We start from the raw sequence: 22,119 nt of genomic DNA on the forward strand, positions 1-22,119 counted from the left end.
CTGGCCTACAAAAAATTGCTTATAAATCTCTCATATTATTACCAAATTTTGGATTTAACCATCAGCTTGTTTTCTTTCAGTTAGCACATCTTTTGTATTTCATTTTGGAACTAACTGATCATAGGCCTCATTGATCCAAGCTTATGCACCTCAGTTTTTGCATGAACATTACCAAATTATGCATCTCCAAAACTGAGATGCATAAGCTTAGATCAATGAGAGAAATATCAAAACCTGTGCTAAGTGAAAGAAAGCAAGTTGACAAAAAGACTGAATTCAAAATTTCATGTTTATATAGCATAATGAGATTTACAAGCAATTTTTCAAAAAGTCGGTCATTTAAACATTAAGGGCCAGTTTTACTAACAGCTTGCGCCAGTGCAAACCGTCTTTTGGCGTTAAAATAATACTGTCGCGCAATGAAGAATTAGCGCTGAAAAGGCGTTGACACAGTTATTTTTGCACCTGACCTTATTGAAAATGCATTTGTAGGAGTTTCTCAATGATACTAAATAACACTGAACTGTATTTTGTAACTAGAGTTTTTTTGTTACGTGAGGGTAATAATAAGAGGTTAAGAGAAGCTCACTGGTGGAGTTGATGTCAGAGAGCTCGTTTGAATCCTGCTCTCCTTCATCTGGGTCACATGGTTCCTCTCGATTCTGGTGTTCATGGCGGTTGTGGTGTCTCTCTCGGCTGTCGCGGTCGTGAGAGTGCCGTGAGGTGTGCCTGTGATGTCTGCGCTTCCTTCTGTAGCTCCGTGGCACTGGAACACCAATGTACACGGACTCTGAAACCAGAGAATGAAAGAGCAGTGAGTTTCTGTTTGATAGTATTTGTGGCATAAGTCACACTCCAGTGTGATTCCTTTTCAGTGAATCAGTTCATTGCATAACATTTTACCTCTTCATTTTTAGATGCTTTCTTATATTCTGCATTTATTGAATTATAATACATATATACTTAAATGACTATATATATATATATATATATATATATATGACCTTGGACCACAAAACCAGTCTTAAGTGTCAGTTTTTCAAAATTGAGATTTATACAATAAATAAGCTTTCCATTGATGTACGGTTTGTTTGTTAATATTTGGCCGAGATACAACTATTTGAAAATCTGGAATCTGAGGGTGCAAAAAAATCGAAATACTGAGAAAATCGCCTTTAAAGTTGTCCAAATTAAGTTCTTAGCAATGCATATTACTAATCAAAAATTAAGTTTGGATGGATAATTTTGACCCATACAATGTATTTTTGGCTATTGCTACAAATATACCCCAGCGACTTAAGACTGGTTTTGTGCTGCAGGGTCACATATATATTAGTTTAAGTAATTGCATTTAAATCAGAGTAAATTTTTGTATAATTGAAATACTATTATAGTTCTTTGCTGTGTGTTTTTGCCATTTTTATTAGTTGTTTTTCATGTCTAATATAGTTTTTATTAATTTATTTCAGCTTTAGTTAGAACTATTTTAGAAATGGTGAATAATTAAATTATTATTAGCAAGTTTTTGTATATGCTACAGTTTCTTTATCAGAAAGTGGTTTGTCGGTCAGGTACATCTGCCAAGAAATAATGAAAATAAAATAAAAATCTCCTCTCACCATCCTCATCCTCATTGTGTCTGCTGCGGTGACCACTTCTCCTGCTGCCATGCAAGTCATGGTCCATCCTGATAGGAAAAAGCAGAATAAAAGAGTATTATTAAGGCAAAACCACTGCTTCTTCATGCACTGGTCAATCTTGAGATTTTGGCCTATTTTGCATCCATACCTCGTCTTCTTTCAGACTACTGGAAACAAACATTTAAAAGACACATTTAAGTGTTTATTTTATTACAGATGTATTTGGGTCTGTATATTTCAATGACAATACATATCTGAAATCTCTAAAATCTTCACTTCAGAGGCACAACAAACTTTACAGTTTTATTTCTATAATCTAAAGGGTTTTATAGAAGGGTTTGTTCATATATAATTCATCTAATTGATATAACTTTGTTTTTTCAAAAAAGCATGGTGACATTTTTTTCTGGCTGTTGACAGTATTTTCAGATTTATGAAGTAATAAAAAGAGTATCCAAAATTCCTTATGTAATATAAAAATAAAATAAAAAATGAATGAGAATATTGAACCTGGCTTTATCCAATGTTCAGATTCCTGCTTTTGAAATGTATGCAAATTCATGCATTTTTCATTTGATAATGCCTCACTTGCATATTTCAAAACTAACATTTCAGAAGACTTGTAATACAAAACAAATGTATTAATGTACTGTGATTATTCAGCTGGAGAAGCGTGGTGATATCTATTAATTAACGTTTTGGAAGCTTTGCATATACTCCCTTCTGCTTAATTAAAGCACTCTGCAGATTATATCACCTTAGTGTATTTACACATAACTAACGAGTGCTCATCAATTAGTTTTTTTGTATAGTTCTAGCTGTCAGTGGTTTTAAAGCCTCCAGCTCGGTCACAGGACCTGAAAGAACCCTGCACGATATGGCACGTGGACCTGCAGCTTCATTAGATCAATGTCCCTGTTGCTGGAGGGAAAGGAAAACCCAATGCATCGGCATAATTATGAGAGGATGTTCACTGTCAGCACACACACACATGGTTTTCTTATGTCACACACTGTCACATAATTGATTGATTCATAAATTCAGAAGCAGTAGCTGTGGCACAGTGGGGAGTGCATGTGCTAGCAAGCTCTTAAACTATTAAAAACACGTTCCTTAACTGAAATAAAGCCTATAAGTAAAATAAAATATGAATATCAGATGCAATAATTAAACATGTTTAAATTGAAGCACTAAAATTAATTTAACCCCCACCCCCCACTAAAGTTTTTTAAAAAAACAATGAAAAAGACCAAAATTGCTAAATACTAAACTAAAATTTGAAAACTGATTAAATGAAACTGCTGAATGAAAACTCAAATTCAAATCAATCAAAAATATTAATAAATTCTATATTAATATATAAATAATATCAAAATAACTGCTCACAACATACATCTTGTAGGTTCAAATCCAGCCCTCATGCCTCAATCTCCTTTCTATAAATAACTAGAATTAAACTGAAGGAATAAGGAATTACTTCCTAACCAGGTAAACAGATAGTCTCGCCCCAAATTTACAGTTGCTACTCTAAAGTCTGATAAAAACTGATAATTGTATGAGGAACAAGCTGAAACTGAAGTCATATTCATGGGGAATATTCACATCTGGCCGAGTTCTCCTTGAAGCATTCACGAGAGCAGCAGCGATATTTGATTAATGAACGAATCATTATTTTTCAATGAATCATTTGATTCAGTTGAATGATTTGTTCTAAAATGACATGCTTTAGTTTTAACCCAAAAAATGTTATTTCAATGATACCTATTAAGGAAATGTTATTTGATCTAACTGGATTCATAGAGAATTTACACAGAATTTTTTTTTTCTGCTAAAATTTCAAAATTTTAGTCATTTTATCATGTCCTTTTGCCATTTTTTATGAGTTTTTTTTTCTTTTAAATGATATGTTTCATTTATTTTTCACTTATTTCATTATGTTTCATTTATTTTTATTTCGGTTTTAGTTCAGTTTCAGTTGTTATTTATTTACCGATAAATAAATCGGACCCCCCACATGATTGTAAAGCGCTTTGGGTGTATAGCAATACACAATAAAAGTGCTATATAAATGCATCATTCATTCATTCATTAGATAATAACCCCAACACAAACCACTTAAACATCACTGTTGCATAAAATGAATTCAATGCTGTCAGTAATACAACGCCATGCTGACTACACAATCATCCTGTTGGCCGCCCGAGCTGAAGAGCTGTAATGTAAGACGACATGTAATACAGTAATTAACTGTGTGTGATGAGTGTCCTTCACATCGGACAGAGAACAACTCCAGGACAAACAGATAATCAGGACTGACAGCGTCATTGATCTGTAGAGGAACGCCTCTGTGATTCATGGGGAAACATGGGAAACACGTCCACAGATTTACCCACGTACAGTTCTCAAAAAGACTCATTTAATCTGAAGTGTGCCTTTTTTTTTTTACAATGTTAAAATACGTTCTCCTCTCCTAGTTTGATATACAGAGACAATAATGCATATGAGACATATATATGGTTTATCAAAGGCAGAAATGTTCTGGAAACCTGTTTGAAAACAATTATAATAGTTTGCAATTCCACAAGGTGGGACTATTTTTATACATCAAAACTTTCAGTCAGTCGCTATTTATTTACTTACTAACTTACTTGCTAGATATTGGATCTAATAACAGTAACTGTTTAATATTAACCAGTTTTCTAAAGAAATCTCAAGATACTTTTGCAAGAACTTTACATTGAATAACAACCAGCTCTTACCTTGTTACAGAAGTGGCGTTGAGATGACCGGTGTGATGAGCATCTGTCTGTATCAGATGAGATCAGGCTCGTTTCTCTGTACAGTATCAGACACATAGAGACAGCCGATCACAATGATTACCCATCACCGTCTGTCTGTCTTGTGATTGGCTGAAGAGTCAAACGCTCCGGGTCATAAGCACAGCACTGAGCACAGTACGGTGGCAGGAAACGTGACATGAAGTTCATTAAATGACACACACACACACACACACACACAGCACTATTGACCGCGCTATTGTCTGACAGTTCGACATGAGTCTACTTCACAGTGATGCAGTACTTTGTCCATAGGCCTACTTGTTAAATGCATATTACAAAAAAACTATCTTGGACAATACTGCGCATGCACAGAACAGTGACTCCACAATGTATTTGGACCCCTAAAAATATCTGAATACCAATGCATCAGCCTCCTTCAACGAACACCGTTTGAGTTTCATCAGAATCAGTCAATTCATGCTGAAGTTCAAACCAAGTGGAATCAACAAAGAATTACAGCAAAATTTCACAACCACAGATTTTCTCTTAATTTTGAACATCTATAGACAAGGCTTAAGCCTATAGTCCCAGAGTAACATGTAAATCTGAGCTGTCTGAACTGAAAGAAACTTGCACTGATTGATCTTAAAATATATCAATGCCTTTGTTTTGTCTCAAGATGCACACCAGTAATGTTTTTTTTTTCTAAGGCACGTTTATAAAAATGACTTAAATGTCCTAATTGAACTACGGCCTAATCCTGGTTTAGTCTGAGCCCTGTCTGTGAAACCAGGCCCTAAAGTTTTAGCTCTTAAAATTGATTTAAAACATCTTTTTGTAATTTGTTTTGGTAAAAAAGCATGCATTCTGCAAGTGTGATCTTTGATCTAAATGAACAAGCAAAAAATAAACAACAAATAAATGAATACATAAAATGAGTAATTAAATAAATAAAATAAATGAAAAACAGAAACTAGATAATTAATCATATTTGTGTTGATATTTTGTAGCTTGCACATTTAAAAGTGCATATTATTTTACAATCTTTTTTAAAATAAATAAACAATTAATGGATTTTGGAGATCATAGTCATGTGTGAGATCTGTATTAATTATTGCAAATAAAACACTAGCAAGAACATTGATCATTGATTAGTTAACAGAAAATTAAGTATGATAAAACTTTTTCTGGTCTCCAATTTTATGATGATCAGATAATATAATTTATGTTTAATAAACCTTGAGGGAAAATAGCTGTGTAAAAAAGAAACAAAAACATTAAAAAAAAACAATTATTATAATATAGGTCAAAATCTGTCAAAATCTGTCATATACAAATACTTTTGATGTAGCAAATTGCTGTTTTGCACAATGTTAATTTTTTTTACCTCAGCTAAGAGTGCAAGTTATCCACAAGATGGCACCACAAACTCATCTTATCGCAATTCAAGCTTGTCTTAAACTAGGTTGTGCCTGCCTGGGCATTTCAGATCATAATATCACAGACACATGATCATGTATCATGATGATATTGTTTTACTGGCCGTGTTACCTAATGTTTCTGTAGTAGATAGATGTGAGGCTATGAAGAAAACATCTAAACATCAGCTCTGACTCTGAGACATGAGGACTGATGTCTTTTAATTTCACACAACAGAAAGGAAAAAGTAAAGAATCGACATCCTTCATTTGAAAATATGTGGCATTTGTCATGTGTAAATTCAATTTCAATAAAAACATCTGCTAAATGGGTGTGCAATGTAAATATAATGATCAATATAATGATTCATCTCATTATAACCAAAAAATCCACATACTAATGAATATTTCGTATGATGAGGGGAGTTTAATGACTGAATATTACTCAAGTAGATATCAGAGCATATGTTCCCTATAATATAAACTTGACATATGATTGACATCCTAATGCTGGAGATATTTACATATAAACAACTAGATTTAAATGATCTAAAGAGTGAGGTTTCCCCAGCTAACAAAATATGCTCCAAGAATGCTTTGTTATATGTTTCCTGAATGTTCAAAACATTCAAGTTTTTAAAAAACTAGTAACATTTTCCCATACCAAAAAAAAATAAAGCAAAAAATAAAGCAAAGTAAGTCATTTTTTCTCAAGTATGAAGAACAGTAATAGTGATGCATGAGTAATAATCTTCAATGATTCGTCACATAATTAAAATGGAGCAGACATGCGTTCTTGCTGTGCTGTAGACGAACTTTTGCTGTGACGGATCATAATAAATTAAAAACTTGTAAGCCTGAGATGTCCTTGTGGATAAGCAGAGGATAAGACTTCTCATCCAAATGGATGTGAGCTAGTTCTACGGTTCTTCAGAGAAGGAAGTCTCCATAAAATCCTCTCACTTGAGACATAATAATCAGGGATTTAGAGGTGAACTTAAGCCAGAGTCAGATTCACTGCATGATAAGTGCAGGATAATGAGTATTGGGCCTTTCGTGAACACACTAGAGATACTTCAGAGGGATTTTTATTCCATCAGCACACATGCATGCTCACATCTCTGCTGTCCACAGGTCAAACTGGATCGGTTAAGACAACTTTCCCGATCCGTGAGCCTTGAATAAACTTTGCATTTTTGTGTGTTATCTATTTAGGCTAATTCAATCATGCTTTCAGCTACCAGTACTCTAAAATATTGTAATGTATTTAAATCCATTTCCCCCAGAATCAGTTTTGCGGCAAACCTGAAACTTTCGTCCCATCATTCTTGCCAACAAGCCAAGGGATGATAGAAAAGTTGTTGTGAAATCTTCTTGGCACGTTAAATCTACCATTTTTTTTATCGGTCTCGCCAGCAGCAGATCTGAAGACCTCTAATTTCATCTGCGATCAGTGAACTGAAAGAAAGCAGGACCTGTTTAGGAAGGATCTGCCAGACCCCTGAGAGCTCCATAATGAAAGCTCAATGGAAGAACAACATATGGGTTCCAAAAGTCTGAGAACACTAATGAAAATGCATCCATTTTGCATTTTTAATTGAAATTTAATACAATTATGTTTTCATTAGAAATTATATTTGAGATTGTTCCAAAGAGCATCTCATGATCTCATGACATGATTAATGTCACTAATTTACTTTTGACCTTCAAATACTACAATGCATGCTACCATTCGAAAGTTTGGGGTTGGCAAGAGTTTTTGAAAGTCACTTACATAGTATTCCGAAATAATATTATTTAAAATAGTTGTTTTCTATTTAAATAAATTTTAAAATATAATTTATTCCTGTGATGCAAAGCTGAATTTTCAGCATCATTACTCCAGTTTTCAGCGTCATGTGATCCTTCAGAAATCACTCTGATACGCTGATTTGCTGCTCAAGAAACATTTACTGTATGATTATTATTAATGTTAAAAATGGTAGTGATGCTTAATATTTTTGTGGAAACTGTAATTCATTTTTTTCAAGATTCTATGATTAATAAATGTTCAAAAGAACAGCATTTATTTGAAATAGAAATATTTTGTGACATTATAAACTGTCACTTTTGATCAGTTTAATGATTCCTTGCTGAATAAAATTATTCATAGACTCCCCAAACGGTTGAGTGTATATCGTCTTTATTTCAAACTTTTGAAAATCCTAAACTTGTTCAGACTTTGAATCCCAGCTTTTCAATGTGGTTTCAGACTTTAAACTCATCTATATTATCTGAAGGAACCTTCTTTAAATGATTCAGATTCACTAAAACTGACAATAAATAGAGCAATAACTTTGCTTTTGTGGATTTCTAGAAATCACTGATTACTGAAACGAATCCGTCAACAAAACCATGACTGACTGAAGAGCATAATTACCCAAGTCTAATTTACATCTCGTTTACCATAAAAGTTCCCTGCTTCTCCGAGCAAGTGTTGAGAGCTGCTTGTACACTGCACTTATTCAGTAATTAGGAAATTAAATGACAACTTCATGCTAATATTATGAATATTACAGAGTTAATGATTTCCTAGCAAATATCTGATTGGCTGCTGTTTAGAAGGTGCTATTAAAATACTTTTGCTTTTTAACAGCACACATGGTAAGCCACTATACGTTTCTGCAACTAAGCTGAAGAACACTTTAACAAACCCCAGAGAACAGCCTGCCACCGATCATTTATTTATTTATTGCGTATGTATGTGAGAAGAATGCCAGTAACTGTATCTGTTTGTTCACTCATTGAAACAGACATGATTGCATGGATCCATTCTTCAAGAGTTCACTCTTCAAATCCAATTTAATTCACGTGAACCCTGATATGGAGCATATACATCCAATTTCTGAATGAAATTGCAATTGCCTTTTTAACGCTCACCTGGTCCTGCTGCGTCGCACGTCGCCCTCGCTTGTCATGGGCTCATCAGAGATCATCCTAAAAATGAATGAATAAATAATTTCGCTAAATAAATACAGCAGCTGAGCTCTTGACACAGTCCTTGATGCGATTGAAATTTATGATGTTTGGGTCCTTTCTTTCTCGACCCAAACAAGATTCAGATGCATGTATATTAGGTATTGTTTTTATGAAAAGTCCACCGTTTGCAGGTTTTTTCCCTCCTTTTCTGTCACTCGATGGTTCCTTGCCACTGTTGCCTTTGGCTTGCTTAGATGGGGTTTAAAGATATTTAATCATTTGTAATATTATCAATCTGAGAGCACTGACACCATCAAATAAGAACAATTTATGAACTGAATTGAGCTGAATAATGATAACATTGTCTTCTGCTTTATAGCTGAATTGAATTTGTTCAATTTATTGAATTGAATTTAGCAACTTCAGCTGAACTGACTCTAGTTAAATAAAGAAAGTATGGTCCTTTTAGAGCAGCTTTACAGCAGAATTTGGATTTGTGTCATTTTTGAATATCATTGATTCTGTTACTTTCATGTTTAATACTATGAAGCTTCTTTGAAACAATCCTTATTGTATGAAGCACTGTAAAAATAAAGGTGACTTGACTTGATGGTTTCCTGCAGGGTATATCTGTAGACAAAATATAAAGCAGATTTGTATTTTAAAACATGATTAATTGCATTTAATTAAATTTCATGGAACAAATCCAAAATATAGATTTTGTAGCTATGACTGAATTTCAAGAGACAAATTAATGTATTCTACAGTTTAATGATACAGGACGGTATGGGCTATATTGATTATCAGTCACTCACGTTGAAAACAATTCCTCTAACATGCATTGCTTTTCTATTCGTTGCATGCCTTCAAGGCAATTCTACCATGTGAATGAGTTTTCTGCAAAGCAGCCTATCTGAAACGCAATTACCCTTCATGACTCCAGGGTCAAGCAGTTTCCAGGCCAAAATATTTACATATTCATAGCTTCGGGTATTAATTCTATGACTACAGAATTATCAAAAAACACTGTATATTATGATGAAATTAATCATCAGGTGTCTCACGTTTGGTGATGAAGATATTAATTTCTCTTCCTCTTCCCTTCATTCTAGTGGATTACATTCTAGCGAGCAGCAGGTGACGTGTGAAATTGAATTTCCATTTCCCTGCTGTCAATTCTGATCATTCACATTCGGTTGGACACTTGCAGCCACCAGGGAGGGACTGGACAGGTGCACAGAGTGGGACCAAAACAAAACAAATCAATGGATAAAACCACGCTGTTGATCTGGTCAAGATCATTCACCCAATCAAAACACCATTTGACCATTTCAAAATAACCCTGAACGCTTCTGACAGCACGGCATGTGTCCCCGTTTTGATCCGATAACCTAACCGCAGAGCATCATCATAGGTGCCACCAACAACGGCCCCAGTGTAATATAATGATTTGTGTCATAGACAACATTGGTTTTATTTCTACTGCTAGTTCTGCTGTTTTTGGACCACTTTCTTAAAATTAAAACCATTTAGAGTCTCAGAAATGGGAATATTATTTTAGTGAAATGCAGTAGAATGAAGGAACATTATGTTTCAAAAAAAGAGAATTCGGCAATAGAGCATGGAATTAGGGTGAACTGCTTTTATTCTGCTCTCAGTAATATAAAAGCCCAATGTCCCCTCTGCTGTCAAGTTATTCTTAACCTCAGGATAACCCTGCATGCTTGACTGCATATTTCATTTGCAATGAACTGAAGCCCACATTTAAGTGATGGAATACAATGAAAAAGTCAAAACACTGTGAGAGAATGCATCATCCTCTTGAAGAATTAAAGGACCTCCAAATTTGCATAGGTCTGTCAAAAGCTTATTTATTGGCATGTGGAGAGGTCACTTACTAATAGGCCACTTTACTAATTGAACTTCTGTCTTTGTGTCCATTCATGGTGATGAAGTGAAGCTATTTCATTTGGTCTTTTTAGTAAAAACTTGAAATGTCCTTGGCCATAATTTTTTGTCAATATTTTTCTGATGATGATTCATGACCTTTCCACACAAAACAATTTCAGATGTTGAGATGTTTTGTGGTGAGAAATTGCTTGTCGATGAAAAAAAGAAAGAAAAAAAAACAGCTCAAGTAATGGTAGATTCAGCAGCCGGTCAAGGATTGTGCATTGATCCAGTCCTCACATTTCCCACCTGTGGACATCTTGATATATGCATGCACTGATCTTTCTGTTGGGCTAAAGGTTAGTTGTTAATGAAATCTGAAAATGTCACATTCAGGGTGAAAACTAACATTTTTCTCAAGTTGATGAAGATAAAAGTAATCAATTTAGCCATCAGCTGATATCATCCTGATGCTATTTTTTATGTCTTAGAAATTATATTTCTTGAAGTTATAAATTGTTGTTAATTTTCCTTTAAAGAAATACCAGATTGCAGGTTTTAATCCCAAAACTGTAACATTATCAACAATATAAGAAGCTGTGAAGTTCCTCAGTTCACAGTTTTCGTGCAGAAATAATTGTAATTTGATCAAACTGGTTGCAATGTTTTAGAGAGAGACAAACTAACACCACAAAACATCACAGAATTCATTGCTAATACTTACCGATGTACTTCTGTTGTTTTCCCTCCAAAATAATCTCACTTCCTGGAGGATGATATTCAGAGGAACAGGGGTTTTACAAAAGACTGTCTGGATGGAAAATGACATTGAGCACACTGGAAAAACAGAAAAACAAAGAATGACTGCTTCACCATGTTTTTGAGTTGTTTTAGATATAGATATTTGTTGTTTTTAAGTTTTCAAGTAACTTGAACTGAAAGAGCACACTCTGAGATTTAATTTGAGGGTGTTCTTATCAAAACAGGAGGAAAGGTTAAGGAATTAAAGCTCTTTAATATGTATCTCCCCCCTTTTTAAGGGATCTTAAGTAATTGGAAAATTGACTCAAAAGCTGTTTCATGGACAGATGTGGGCTATTCCTTCATTATTTCTACATCAGTTAATCAGGTAAAAGGTCTGGAGTTGATTCTAAATGTGTCATTTGCATTTGGAAACTGTTACAGTGAGCCCACATCATGCAGTCAAATGATCTCTCTATTCAAGTGAAACAGATTATTGTTAGGCTTCAAAAACAAAACAAATCCATCAGAGAGATAGCGGGAACATTCGGAGTGGCCAAAATCAACAGTTTAGTACATTCTGAGAAAAAAAGAACACACTGTTGAGCTCAGCAACATAAAAAGACCTGGATGTCCACAGAGGACAACAGTGGTGGATGATCAGAGGATCCTCTCCATGATAAAGAAAAACCCTTTTACAACATCCAGCCAAGAGAAGAACTCTCTCCAGGAGGCAGACCTGTCACTGTCAAAGTCTACAATCAAGAGAAGACTTCAAATACAGAGGGTTCACTAACATGGTGGAGCAGTGTGATGCATGAGCTGCATGGCTTCCAGTGGCTCTGGGTTACCGGTGTTTACTGAAGCTGTGACAGAAGACAGAAGCAGCTTGAAGAATTCTGAAGTACACTGCAAAAAAAAAAAAAAAAAGTTCAGCCAACTTAAAATTTTAAGGCAACCAGCTTCAGCAGATTTGTGAGTTTTCTCAACTTGTCGTTTTAAAATTATACAACAAAAATTTGAGAAATTTTTCTCTTAAAATTTTAAGTTGGCTCAGCTTTTTTTTTTTTTTTTTTACAGTGTATGTAGAGATATACTCTCTGCCCAGATTCAGTCAAATGCAGCAAAAGTTTATTGGGTGGCGCTTCATAATACAAATGGAAGATGACCTAAAACATACAGCAAAAGCAACCCAGGAGTTTTTAAGGTAAAAAAGTGGAATATTCTGCAATGGCTGAGTCAATCTCCTGATCTCAACCCGACTGAACAGCATTTCACTCGCTGAAGACAAAACTAAAGGCAGAAAGACCCATAAACAAACAATAAGTGAAGTCAGCTGCAGTAAAGACCTGGCAAAGCATCACAAAGGTGAGGTCCATGAGTTCCAGATTAAAGGCAGTCATTGCCGGCAAAGAATTCTCAACAAAATATTAAAAATCTGAGCCCCTGAAAATGGGGGGACTGTGTATAAAAATGGTTGTAATTCCTAAGCTTTTTATGATAGATTTTTGTTCAACCCCTTGAATTAAAGCTTAAAGTCATCACTTCAATTTCATCTTGATTGTTTTATTTTTTCATTCTGTTCTGTTTGCATACAGAGCCGAAATTATGAAAATTGTGTCAGTGTCCAAATATACACGGACCTAACTGTGTGTTGTTTTTAAGTTTTCAAATTACGCGAACTGAAGTCTGCTAGTTTTATTCGTCTTTTTGTTCTCAAAACACGTTTGAAAGTCAAACAGTGATAAGTGACAGAAAGGAGGATGCGCGTGTTCGCTGGTGCGTGACTGGAAAGGTGCAGCGCGCGGTGTCAAGCCTAGTTCGACGCTGCGCGGACACGCGAGCCACAGGAGCGCGTTTGGCGAGGCGCGCCGAGTACGCGCTCGCGATTCAGCCTGCAGCATGTTCTGAAGACTCTGGGACAAGAGCACTGACATTTCATTTGCTCGTTTGGACCTATTTTTTCCAACCCAATCTTAAAACAACAAAAACTTTTTCGCTTCTTTGCTGAAATGCTTTTACCTCTGATTATTTACTGATCATGGATCCTCTATACATCACTTCGCAAAACTCAAGCAGCAACGGGACCAGCGGTTCACTGGTCAATGACACGGACACGTTCTCGAACCAGTTCGTTCAGCCGGTGTGGCAGATAGTTCTGTGGGCCATCGCGTACTGCTGTATAGTTCTGGTGTCAGTTGTTGGAAACATCACTGTCATCTGGATCATTTTAGCGCATAAGCGCATGAGAACTGTGACCAACTATTTTCTAGTCAATCTTGCGTTCGCAGAGGCTTCCATGTCGGCTTTCAATACCGTTATTAACTTTGTGTATGCAGTGCACAACGAGTGGTACTTCGGACTTGTTTACTGCAGATTTCACAACTTCTTTCCAATAGCAGCTGTCTTCGCTAGTATTTACTCTATGACAGCAATAGCCCTGGACAGGTGAGCTATTTGTCTTTTTCGGTCCTTGGACCTGGGAAGTCATTTTAAATATCACAGTACATGAATATCCATGGTATATATCGAACAGCACTGTATTACCATCACTTTACAAGCATGGTCCTACCACAGCAGTGTTGGGTGTAATGCAGTACCAAAGAATGTAAGTTACTTCTAATAGTATAGATAGTCCTAATAACAATTCTATATAAAACAGTAGTGAATTTAACATTAAAATTTTACAAGTAATGTAAAATGAATGTTTTTAATGTAACCTTTAAATACTTTGGTCAGTTCAGGAATGACTTCTGGAATTTTATATTATTTATTTGAAATAATTAAAGAGCAGCTTCATGTCTATGCGTGCATTGTTCAACTGGTCTAGGCAGATGTAGAATTTATAAAGTAATTAATAAGTAATGCAGTCATTTTTAGAGAGAGTAATTAGTACAGTAATTAATTACACTGCTGAAGATCTGATTAGTAGCTAATTAATTGCTTTTTAGAGTAATTTACCCAACACTGTACCACAGTAAAATTTAGTAATCCTAACTGGGTATAAAACACATGTTCCTTTATCTCTGCCAGATGGATAGATGCTAAAAAATACATCTCTATCGGGGCATTTCTGATTTATAGTACGCTGTTTTTTTTTTTGTACTTTGGTATTATTATTTTTAGTAAGAGGTTGTCTGACCTTAAGTTCTTTGGAGTACCATGTAAATGCCATAATACATGAATAATGCCACTATTCAGTATTGGCATCTGATATCTTCACTGTACCATAATACCACCACTTTTTGGGAGGATGGAATTGGTGCAATTTATACCTGTGTAGGAAAACTGTTAAAACTCAAAACAAAGAACAAAGCCGCATCCTTTCTATTCCTTCTGAGAGAACCCTTGGTTACATGAAAAACCCAGCCCACTAAAAAGACAAACTAATGAGCTCACTCACTCCCCAAATCAAATCAGCAGCACTAGGCAAATAATTTAGGGGCAATTCAAGCGGATGATACTCCTTTGAGTTTGCATAAATAGCAGGTCATTGCCTTTGTTAAACTCCCCCTGCAGGTACATGGCTATCATCCACCCACTCCAGCAGCGCCTGTCGTCCGCTGAGACCAAGCTGGTGATGGGGGTGATCTGGGCCCTTGCGCTGCTCCTGGCTTTCCCCCAGTACTATTTTTCCAGCACCGCTCAGCTGCCAGGACGTGTTGTGTGCTACATCAACTGGCCAGAGTACAGCGTGTGGGATTTTCAAAAGACGTAAGTCTGCTCTGTCAAAGTCAGTGATGATGTATCTGTAAAATGAAAAATCAAGTGTCACATGTGGCAAATACTCTAAGATAAACTTTGTTTTGAACTACCTAAAATGCATATTTGTTGGACAGCCTACCTGAAGTATGACATTTGAAAATGTCGAAAAACACTGGAAACTGGACATAAACTACAGTCAAACTCAAAGCTTGAGTGGCACTTCAAAACACCTGAAAGGAATACTTCTGCCATTTCAGAAATAATATGAAAAAGACAATGATAATTCAAATCCCTCTTGGAGCTCTAAATTGCCCAAAAATGCATTCTCGCCTCCTCCTTTTTTCCTTCTATTCTGGCACCTTGAGCAAAGGCAACAAACTTTGAAGTTTGTACAGTGTGGTCTATCTCCTCCTGCAAGGAAGCGCTGCCTATTTTAGCAAAACACCAACAACATAACAATGAAAAATCTGAAAATGCAATTGAAAACAACATTAGGGACACCATAGGGAGCACTCTCAATTGTATTTCGTAGGACTAGTACCAAGTGTGTGGCATGGTCTAATTTATGATATGAATATTTAAACTGTGGCTAAATAGCACTACAACCCATCCTGCATCTTACTCACATATTTATCAGCTACCGAATGAGTTTTGATAGGTCTTCACACATGGTCAGCGCTCTAATTGCTACCAACTCCAATCCGATTCTCCAATATCTCCTGCAATGGCCGCATAGGTGACAGGTGCCGATGGCATATGGTTATTTCCATAACAGCTTAGTCGTTCACCCACGTGTACAGTCAATCTTCCTGCAGGCTTCCCCCTGTCACTCCAATGCAGTGAGCATGTCTACCTCCTTCAAGTGACCTGTCAGACCTCACCAATCTGACTTTGCAAGATTTATTTCTTGAGGTTGTTCTTGAGCTTTAATCTGTCCAAACATTCTTTAAAGATACAGATGGTCACTAAAGGACCAAACCTTGGTAACACTGGCAGTCAAGATAAGGAGCACTTATCAGTGGACCCTGTTTAACTGGCTGGTAGATATTTGAATGTGATGATGGATAGCCAGGGAGGGACAGAAAAGGGGAAATAGAGAGAACGGGAGAATTAGATTCAAATCAACTAATGTTTTCTTTCACACACATATTTTTGCATCTAGCGACTGAAATCTGCAGGATTTTGGCAAGTGCACTACAGGCTTTTGTTTTTGGGCAATCACCCGTGACATTAGCGTGATTGTCTTCTTATTTCATACCACAAAAGCAAGAAGCATTTTTGAAATTAATCAACTGGACAATATTAAATTCTCTCTCTCTCACTGAGATAGCTATGGATGCTTGAAAAGCAGTAAATACCCACATCGCCTTTGGCTCATCCTAAATGGTGTGTCTGTAGGATGTTCAATCAAAACAACAAAACAGGAAAAGGCATTTACATTGCTTTTTTTTTGGACAGTCTTGTGGGACAGGGATTCAGAACGTTCGTGGTAATGCGTGAAAAGCCTGTGTATGTTTTCCCTTCATACCTCTCTGGTGAGGCGAGTGTTTTTCTAGATAAGCCTCGAGCTAATTAGCATGTTGAATTGTGCGGCGCTCCAAAAAAAAAAAAGAGGCACTGTCACAGCGCCCGAATCCTGCTAGCATTCACAGTTCACGATTCAAAAGTTTTCCAGCGGTTATTTTTAAGTGGCAGCTAATGTGAGAAAACACTTGGGACTCTGAGGTGTTGGTGTGTGGCATCCTTTTGTGTAAAAATGTGCGCTGAAAAATATGTCTCAACAACTTTGGGTCTATTTTCATCTTGGGCTTCTTGTCTTGTTCTTGTTCGTTGGCTGCCTCCAATTCCAATTCTCCATCTGGCTGTTTTCTGTCTCTTCCTCTCTCACAGGTATTACGTCTGTGTGGTTGCGCTTATCTACTTTCTGCCTTTGCTCATCATGGGTTGTGCTTACCTGGTAGTGGGATGTACTCTCTGGGCTAGTGAGATTCCTGGAGACTCTTCAGACCGCTATCGAGAGCAGCTAACCGCCAAACGGAAGGTTATCAACTGTAGAGCGGCTCACATAAAAGCTTAAATGTCAGTTGCCTTGCTGAAAAGACCAGCTTGGATGGATAGTAACCTAGCAACATTTACCTGTTGACCATCTTTGCTGGTCTTTTCAACAAGACCATGTAGGAACATGAATATTGTTTGCTTTAGGTAAGCAACTAATTCAAAGTTTTTAACTTACTTAAGCTCCTTCTACTTTAAAGTGTTAGTTCACCCCAAAATGAAAATTCTGTCATTCATTACTCACCCTGTCGTTCCAAACCCGTAAGACCTTCATTCATGTTCGGAACACAACTTAAAGTGCCCCTATTTTGGGAGTCCCCAACAACAGGTCGACAGGTCAAAAAACACTTTCATTTTCTTATAATATGCATTTATTTATACCTTTTTTGCTCAACGACTCCCAAACGATTCGATCAAAGATTCATTTTTCTAAATCCCTCCATTGCATGACACTAATCTGCCGTGATTGATTGGTCGATTTCATTTAAAGCAGTGTTGCTTTGTGTGCAGCCGTTACCGGGGAAACAGCAATTTTTTAACACTCCTAAAGCGGCACCTAGTGGCAAAGAATGAATTTGCATTTTCATTCAGACCAACGCGAAAATCAAGTTTTCCCAGGTCTGTGCGTGGCAACAAGTGGGCGGGCAATATGCTAATGTTTCATGTTGATGTCAACATGAAACGGCTTGGGATTTGTTTTAAAAACAACTCGTTTCAATGATTCAGAGTTGACTCTTTCTTTTGAGAGACAATAACTTTATACACGGTGCACTTTCAGATTTAAAACTTTGCAGGATGTTTTCATTCATTAAGAGTTGTGTTACTCACTGCATGAAAGGTAATTTTAAAAAATCCATAATAGGGGCACTTTAAGATATTTTTTACGCATTCCGAGAGCTTTCTGACCCTCCATAGACAACAACGCAACTGAAATGTTCCCAGACCCAGAAACGTAGTAAGGATATTGGTAAAACAGTCAATGTAACATCAGAGATTCAACCACAATTTTGCGAAGCCACGACGCATGCACTGCACCTTTTTTACGTGCAGAGGAACATCCACGCATCTGTCGTGGCTTCGCAAAATTGTGTTTGAATCTCTGATGTTACATTGACTGTTTTACCAATATCCTTACTACGTTTCTGGACCTTGGAACATTTCAGTTGTGTTGCTGTCTATGGAGGGTCAAAGAACTCTCGGATTTAATCAAAAATATCTTAATTTGTGTTCCGAAGATAAACAAAGGTCTTATGGGTTTGGAATGACATTAGGGTGAGTAATTAATGACAGAATTTTCATTTTGGGGTGAACTAACCCTTTAACTTCTGTAGGTGGTGAAGATGATGATTGTCGTTGTGTGCACCTTCGCCATCTGCTGGCTGCCCTACCATGTCTACTTCCTGCTGCACCAGTTCCTTCCCCACTTGTTTGAGGAACGGTACATCCAGCAGGTGTACTTAGGAATCATGTGGCTTGCCATGAGCTCCACCATGTACAATCCCATCATCTACTGTCTTCTCAATGACAGGTAAGAGTTGCTTTAGAGGCAAACATTTCAGGTTTAGGGGCAAACTTGTCATGCAATACTCTGTGCAGGTTTCGAGCTGGATTCCAGCAGGCATTCTCCTGGTGTCCTTGTGTCCCTCAAGGCTCATATGAAGGTCTGGAGCTCAAGTCAACTCGCTATCTTCAGACGCAGGCCAGCATTTACCGCGCCAGCCGAATGGAGACCACAGTATCCACAGTGATGCCGGTAATCGAGGGGGACCTTCAGGAGAATACAAATCGATGTTCCGTAGATCTCACATCTAATGGTTCTTCACAAAGCGCGTCCAAGACTGTATCAGAGTCATCCAGCTTCTATTCTAGCAACAATTTAGCTTAAAAAAGGAATGTAGGGAATACTTTCAGTGTTAAAATAGCAATCTTCTAAGGAGAAGGGCAAATGATACATGTTCCAGAGAAGGTCGTAACGTGAGATGCAACAAACCAAAACAGGTTTTTAGGTTTTCTTGGGGATGAAAGGCTAATATGTTAAAACTTCATAGTATATTGGTCAACGTAACATCTAAAGTCTTTGTGTTTACTCGAGGAAAAATCATCCCTTTAAGTGTTCAACCCAATCAGCATTTGCTCCAGGACCCATGGGTTTGTTTAGGAAAACTTGACCAGCTGATCCCCTTGGCAACGATCTGTCTGTCGTCACTGCTGGTTGTTAATGGTACGATAGCCAATGTGACGACGTGGAAGGATCTGCACCTGTTGTTGCATATTACTGGACTACGAAGACGACAATGTAAAGGATTTGTCTGGAAGGCAGAGGGTCATGATAAATATAGCGCAGCGAGAGACTTTGAACTAACATAGCTACTTCCATTTATATCGCCATAATTCTCTGTTAAATCCGGAGTTTATTATTAGCATGCTGTTGAGTATCAGTTGCAGCTATACTGCCTTTACAAAGAAGACCATGTTAAATACATTTTAATGTGGTTATATTTATTTTTATATTTTAAGTCTATCATTTTTTTGTATCTTTCAATAACAGTGTTATTTATGTAAATGAAAACCTAGCTTTTGTTTTGTGGCCACCGATTGTTTTATCTTATATATGTATAAAAAGACATTCAGACATAGATATTCATAGAGGTTGTGTATTGTACATACAAGGGCATAATGTCAATTTTGATATGTCTAGCGATACAGCTTGTACAGAAATTCCTGCGACAACTACAGATCGTTTTCAGCATTATCAAAATCTAGATTCCAGTAAGTTCTAGTTCTATGTGAGGTCCATTTGCTTGCATAGTGGTTGTTGTACATCGGTGTATAATATCATGATGTTGTTTGGCGTGGCTTGTGCTTGCTTTACATGCCTTTTCAGCCCAAATTGTAGAGGCTCTTGCTTTGTTGGGCAGGTGTGGGAGCTGCTTTGATGCTTGCAGAGGAACAAAAGAGCAGCGATGTTGCACCTTTTGAACTGCTGTGCAGCTGCATGCACTAGCATCTCCACTATCGTGATATCTCAGCCCTCTTAATGGACACATGTTAAAACTGACAGAAACACAGTACTCGTTAGACTTGCTTTTACATAATGCGACAAATCACCAGCTGCATGTTCTCTTTTTTTTTATCCTATTTGATTTGTGTTGCATTCATTGTCCCAACCAGATTTTTGAAGGCCAGATATTTTATCATAAACACATTTTTGGGACCATAATATTAAGGTTATGCATTATATGAGGACATACAGTATATGAGATTGAATGGGTCCATTTCTGTTCAATTTGAGATCTAGAAGGTATTAAGAAGCTTAGTATGCTCTAAAAGTTAAGTTGATTTCATTTTTAGCAGACACACATTTAAAATCTACGGTCTTTCTTTCTCTAGAATATGGACCAAACATGTTAATTCATGTTGTCCCTGTTGAAAAAACCAGCATATGCTGGTTAGGTATGTTTTGAAGCATGGCTGCTGGTTTGAGCTGGTTTAAGCTGGTCATGTGCTGGTCCTAATCTGGTCCTAAGCAACTAGCTCCTGTTCATGACCAGCTAAGGACCAGCTTAAACCAGCTCAAACCAGCAGCCATGCTTCAAAACATACCTAACCAGCATATGCTGGATTTTTCAACACAATTTCTTTGTCCAACCAAATGCTCTCTAAAATGAGAATGTCCTCACTATCTAATATCACCAGTCACCGACTTTTGCAATTGTAAGCAAAAATCAAGGTTTTAAAAGACATAACCTAAAGGCCAAAAAGATGCTGTATGTCTTATTCAAACTTCCTGTTACGATATTAAGTACATCATCAATGGACAGAAAATTGTATGTTAAAATCATACCAGAGTACTAATACAGTTCAGAAAAGCTGCCGACACCAGAAACATTAGTGACCACAACATCAACTTTTGGCTGAGCCAGAAAATGTTGTCCAAGCAGTCAAACAATAAAGTACCATAGAGCTGCATATATTACACTCAGCATTCAAATTATTCTGATTTATGTACATATGATGTATGTAATTTGTTCATGTAAAAGACTTGTGCATAAATTGAAGCTATTGCTTGTCTGTATAAAATACTTGGGGGTGTGAGAGCTTTAAATGTATAGCCTTACACTGTTAATATTAGACTGAAATGGAGGAAACATTACTGTGTACTTTGAGCCTTGGTATTGCTTAATTATGTTCTGCAAATGTAAATTTGAAATGGCTCTTGTTTGCCTCTGCTTCGCTCAATAAAAATGATCAGATACAATTACCATATTCTGATGTAAAATATTTTTTCCAAACTTAACAAAATAACTTTGCAGCCTCTGACGTCTTTTCTTTTTTGGTGATGTAGCCAAGCAAATAATAAAAAAAAAAAAAAAAGGTAAAACTTCCCACTTAAATTAAAAACCAGTCATTACTCATGTTAGAGAAAGAAGCACAAAGCTGAGACAAATGGACAGATATTATGGTCATTCGTCTCAGCCCCAAATGAACCAGTGTGAAAGGGTCAGAGGAAATGTAGAGAAGACAAATGAAATGTTCAAGGCTGGGAATATCTGAGGCAGTAGCTGTTTTAGCAGCAGTGCTGTAATCTCTACGTCCAGACACTCTGTGTCTCGAGAGTTCACGTTTTTGTCAGTCTGAAGCAGTAATATCCATTTGTTACCTTCCATATCTTAAAAGATGAAATCCCATCACGCTCCTCAGAATGGGCAACATTATCTGAGCACTGCAATGAGATAAATGCTTTGACTGTGTTAAATCAAAGTTCCTTCCATTTTTCATCCTTAAATGCTCCCTGTCCAGAGACAAACTACAGCTGTACTTCAGACAGGCACTATTTCTGAAACCATTACTACTAATACTACATCAGGCTGTTCAGACAACAATAAGAACACCCTGCCAAGTTTCAGCAGCGCTCTCAAAGGTTCAGTTCAC

General features: G+C 36.7%; 1 protein-coding gene and 1 long non-coding RNA gene across 3 annotated transcripts; one reads left to right on the forward strand and one right to left on the reverse strand.

Annotated features, from left to right (window-relative positions):
- Nucleotides 1–10,903: 10,903 nt before the first annotated feature.
- LOC131548784 (uncharacterized) lies at nt 10,904–13,577 on the reverse strand. 2 transcript variants are annotated; one of them, XR_009273240.1, is made up of 3 exons: nt 13,450–13,577; nt 11,411–11,523; nt 10,904–11,039 (listed from the first exon to the last, which is right to left on the reverse strand). It is a non-coding gene; the product is annotated as an uncharacterized LOC131548784 (long non-coding RNA). The 2 variants fall into 2 exon arrangements; XR_009273239.1 differs by lacking the exon at nt 13,450–13,577 and adding an exon at nt 12,225–12,312.
- tacr1b (tachykinin receptor 1b) lies at nt 13,202–20,714 on the forward strand. The gene is made up of 5 exons (XM_058790357.1): nt 13,202–13,875; nt 14,947–15,141; nt 17,023–17,173; nt 18,519–18,715; nt 18,784–20,714. Exons 1-5 carry the CDS (start codon nt 13,469–13,471, stop codon nt 19,070–19,072), a joined length of 1,239 nt encoding a protein of 412 aa, XP_058646340.1. The 5' UTR covers nt 13,202–13,468; the 3' UTR covers nt 19,073–20,714.
- The last annotated feature ends 1,405 nt before the right edge of the window (nt 20,715–22,119 follow it).

This window comes from Onychostoma macrolepis, chromosome 10 (genome assembly GCF_012432095.1).
Source record: "Onychostoma macrolepis isolate SWU-2019 chromosome 10, ASM1243209v1, whole genome shotgun sequence".
NCBI classification, from domain to species: domain Eukaryota; kingdom Metazoa; phylum Chordata; class Actinopteri; order Cypriniformes; family Cyprinidae; genus Onychostoma; species Onychostoma macrolepis.

Excerpts from the sequence above, each read along its gene's own strand:
- tacr1b (XM_058790357.1), top strand. The coding sequence starts at position 13,469 with ATGGATCCTCTATACATCACTTCGCAAAACTCAAGCAGCAACGGGACC. Across the intron at positions 13,876-14,946 it reads ACAGCAATAGCCCTGGACAG|GTACATGGCTATCATCCACC; the intron begins GTGAGCTATTTG and ends CTCCCCCTGCAG. Across the intron at positions 18,716-18,783 it reads TACTGTCTTCTCAATGACAG|GTTTCGAGCTGGATTCCAGC; the intron begins GTAAGAGTTGCT and ends TACTCTGTGCAG.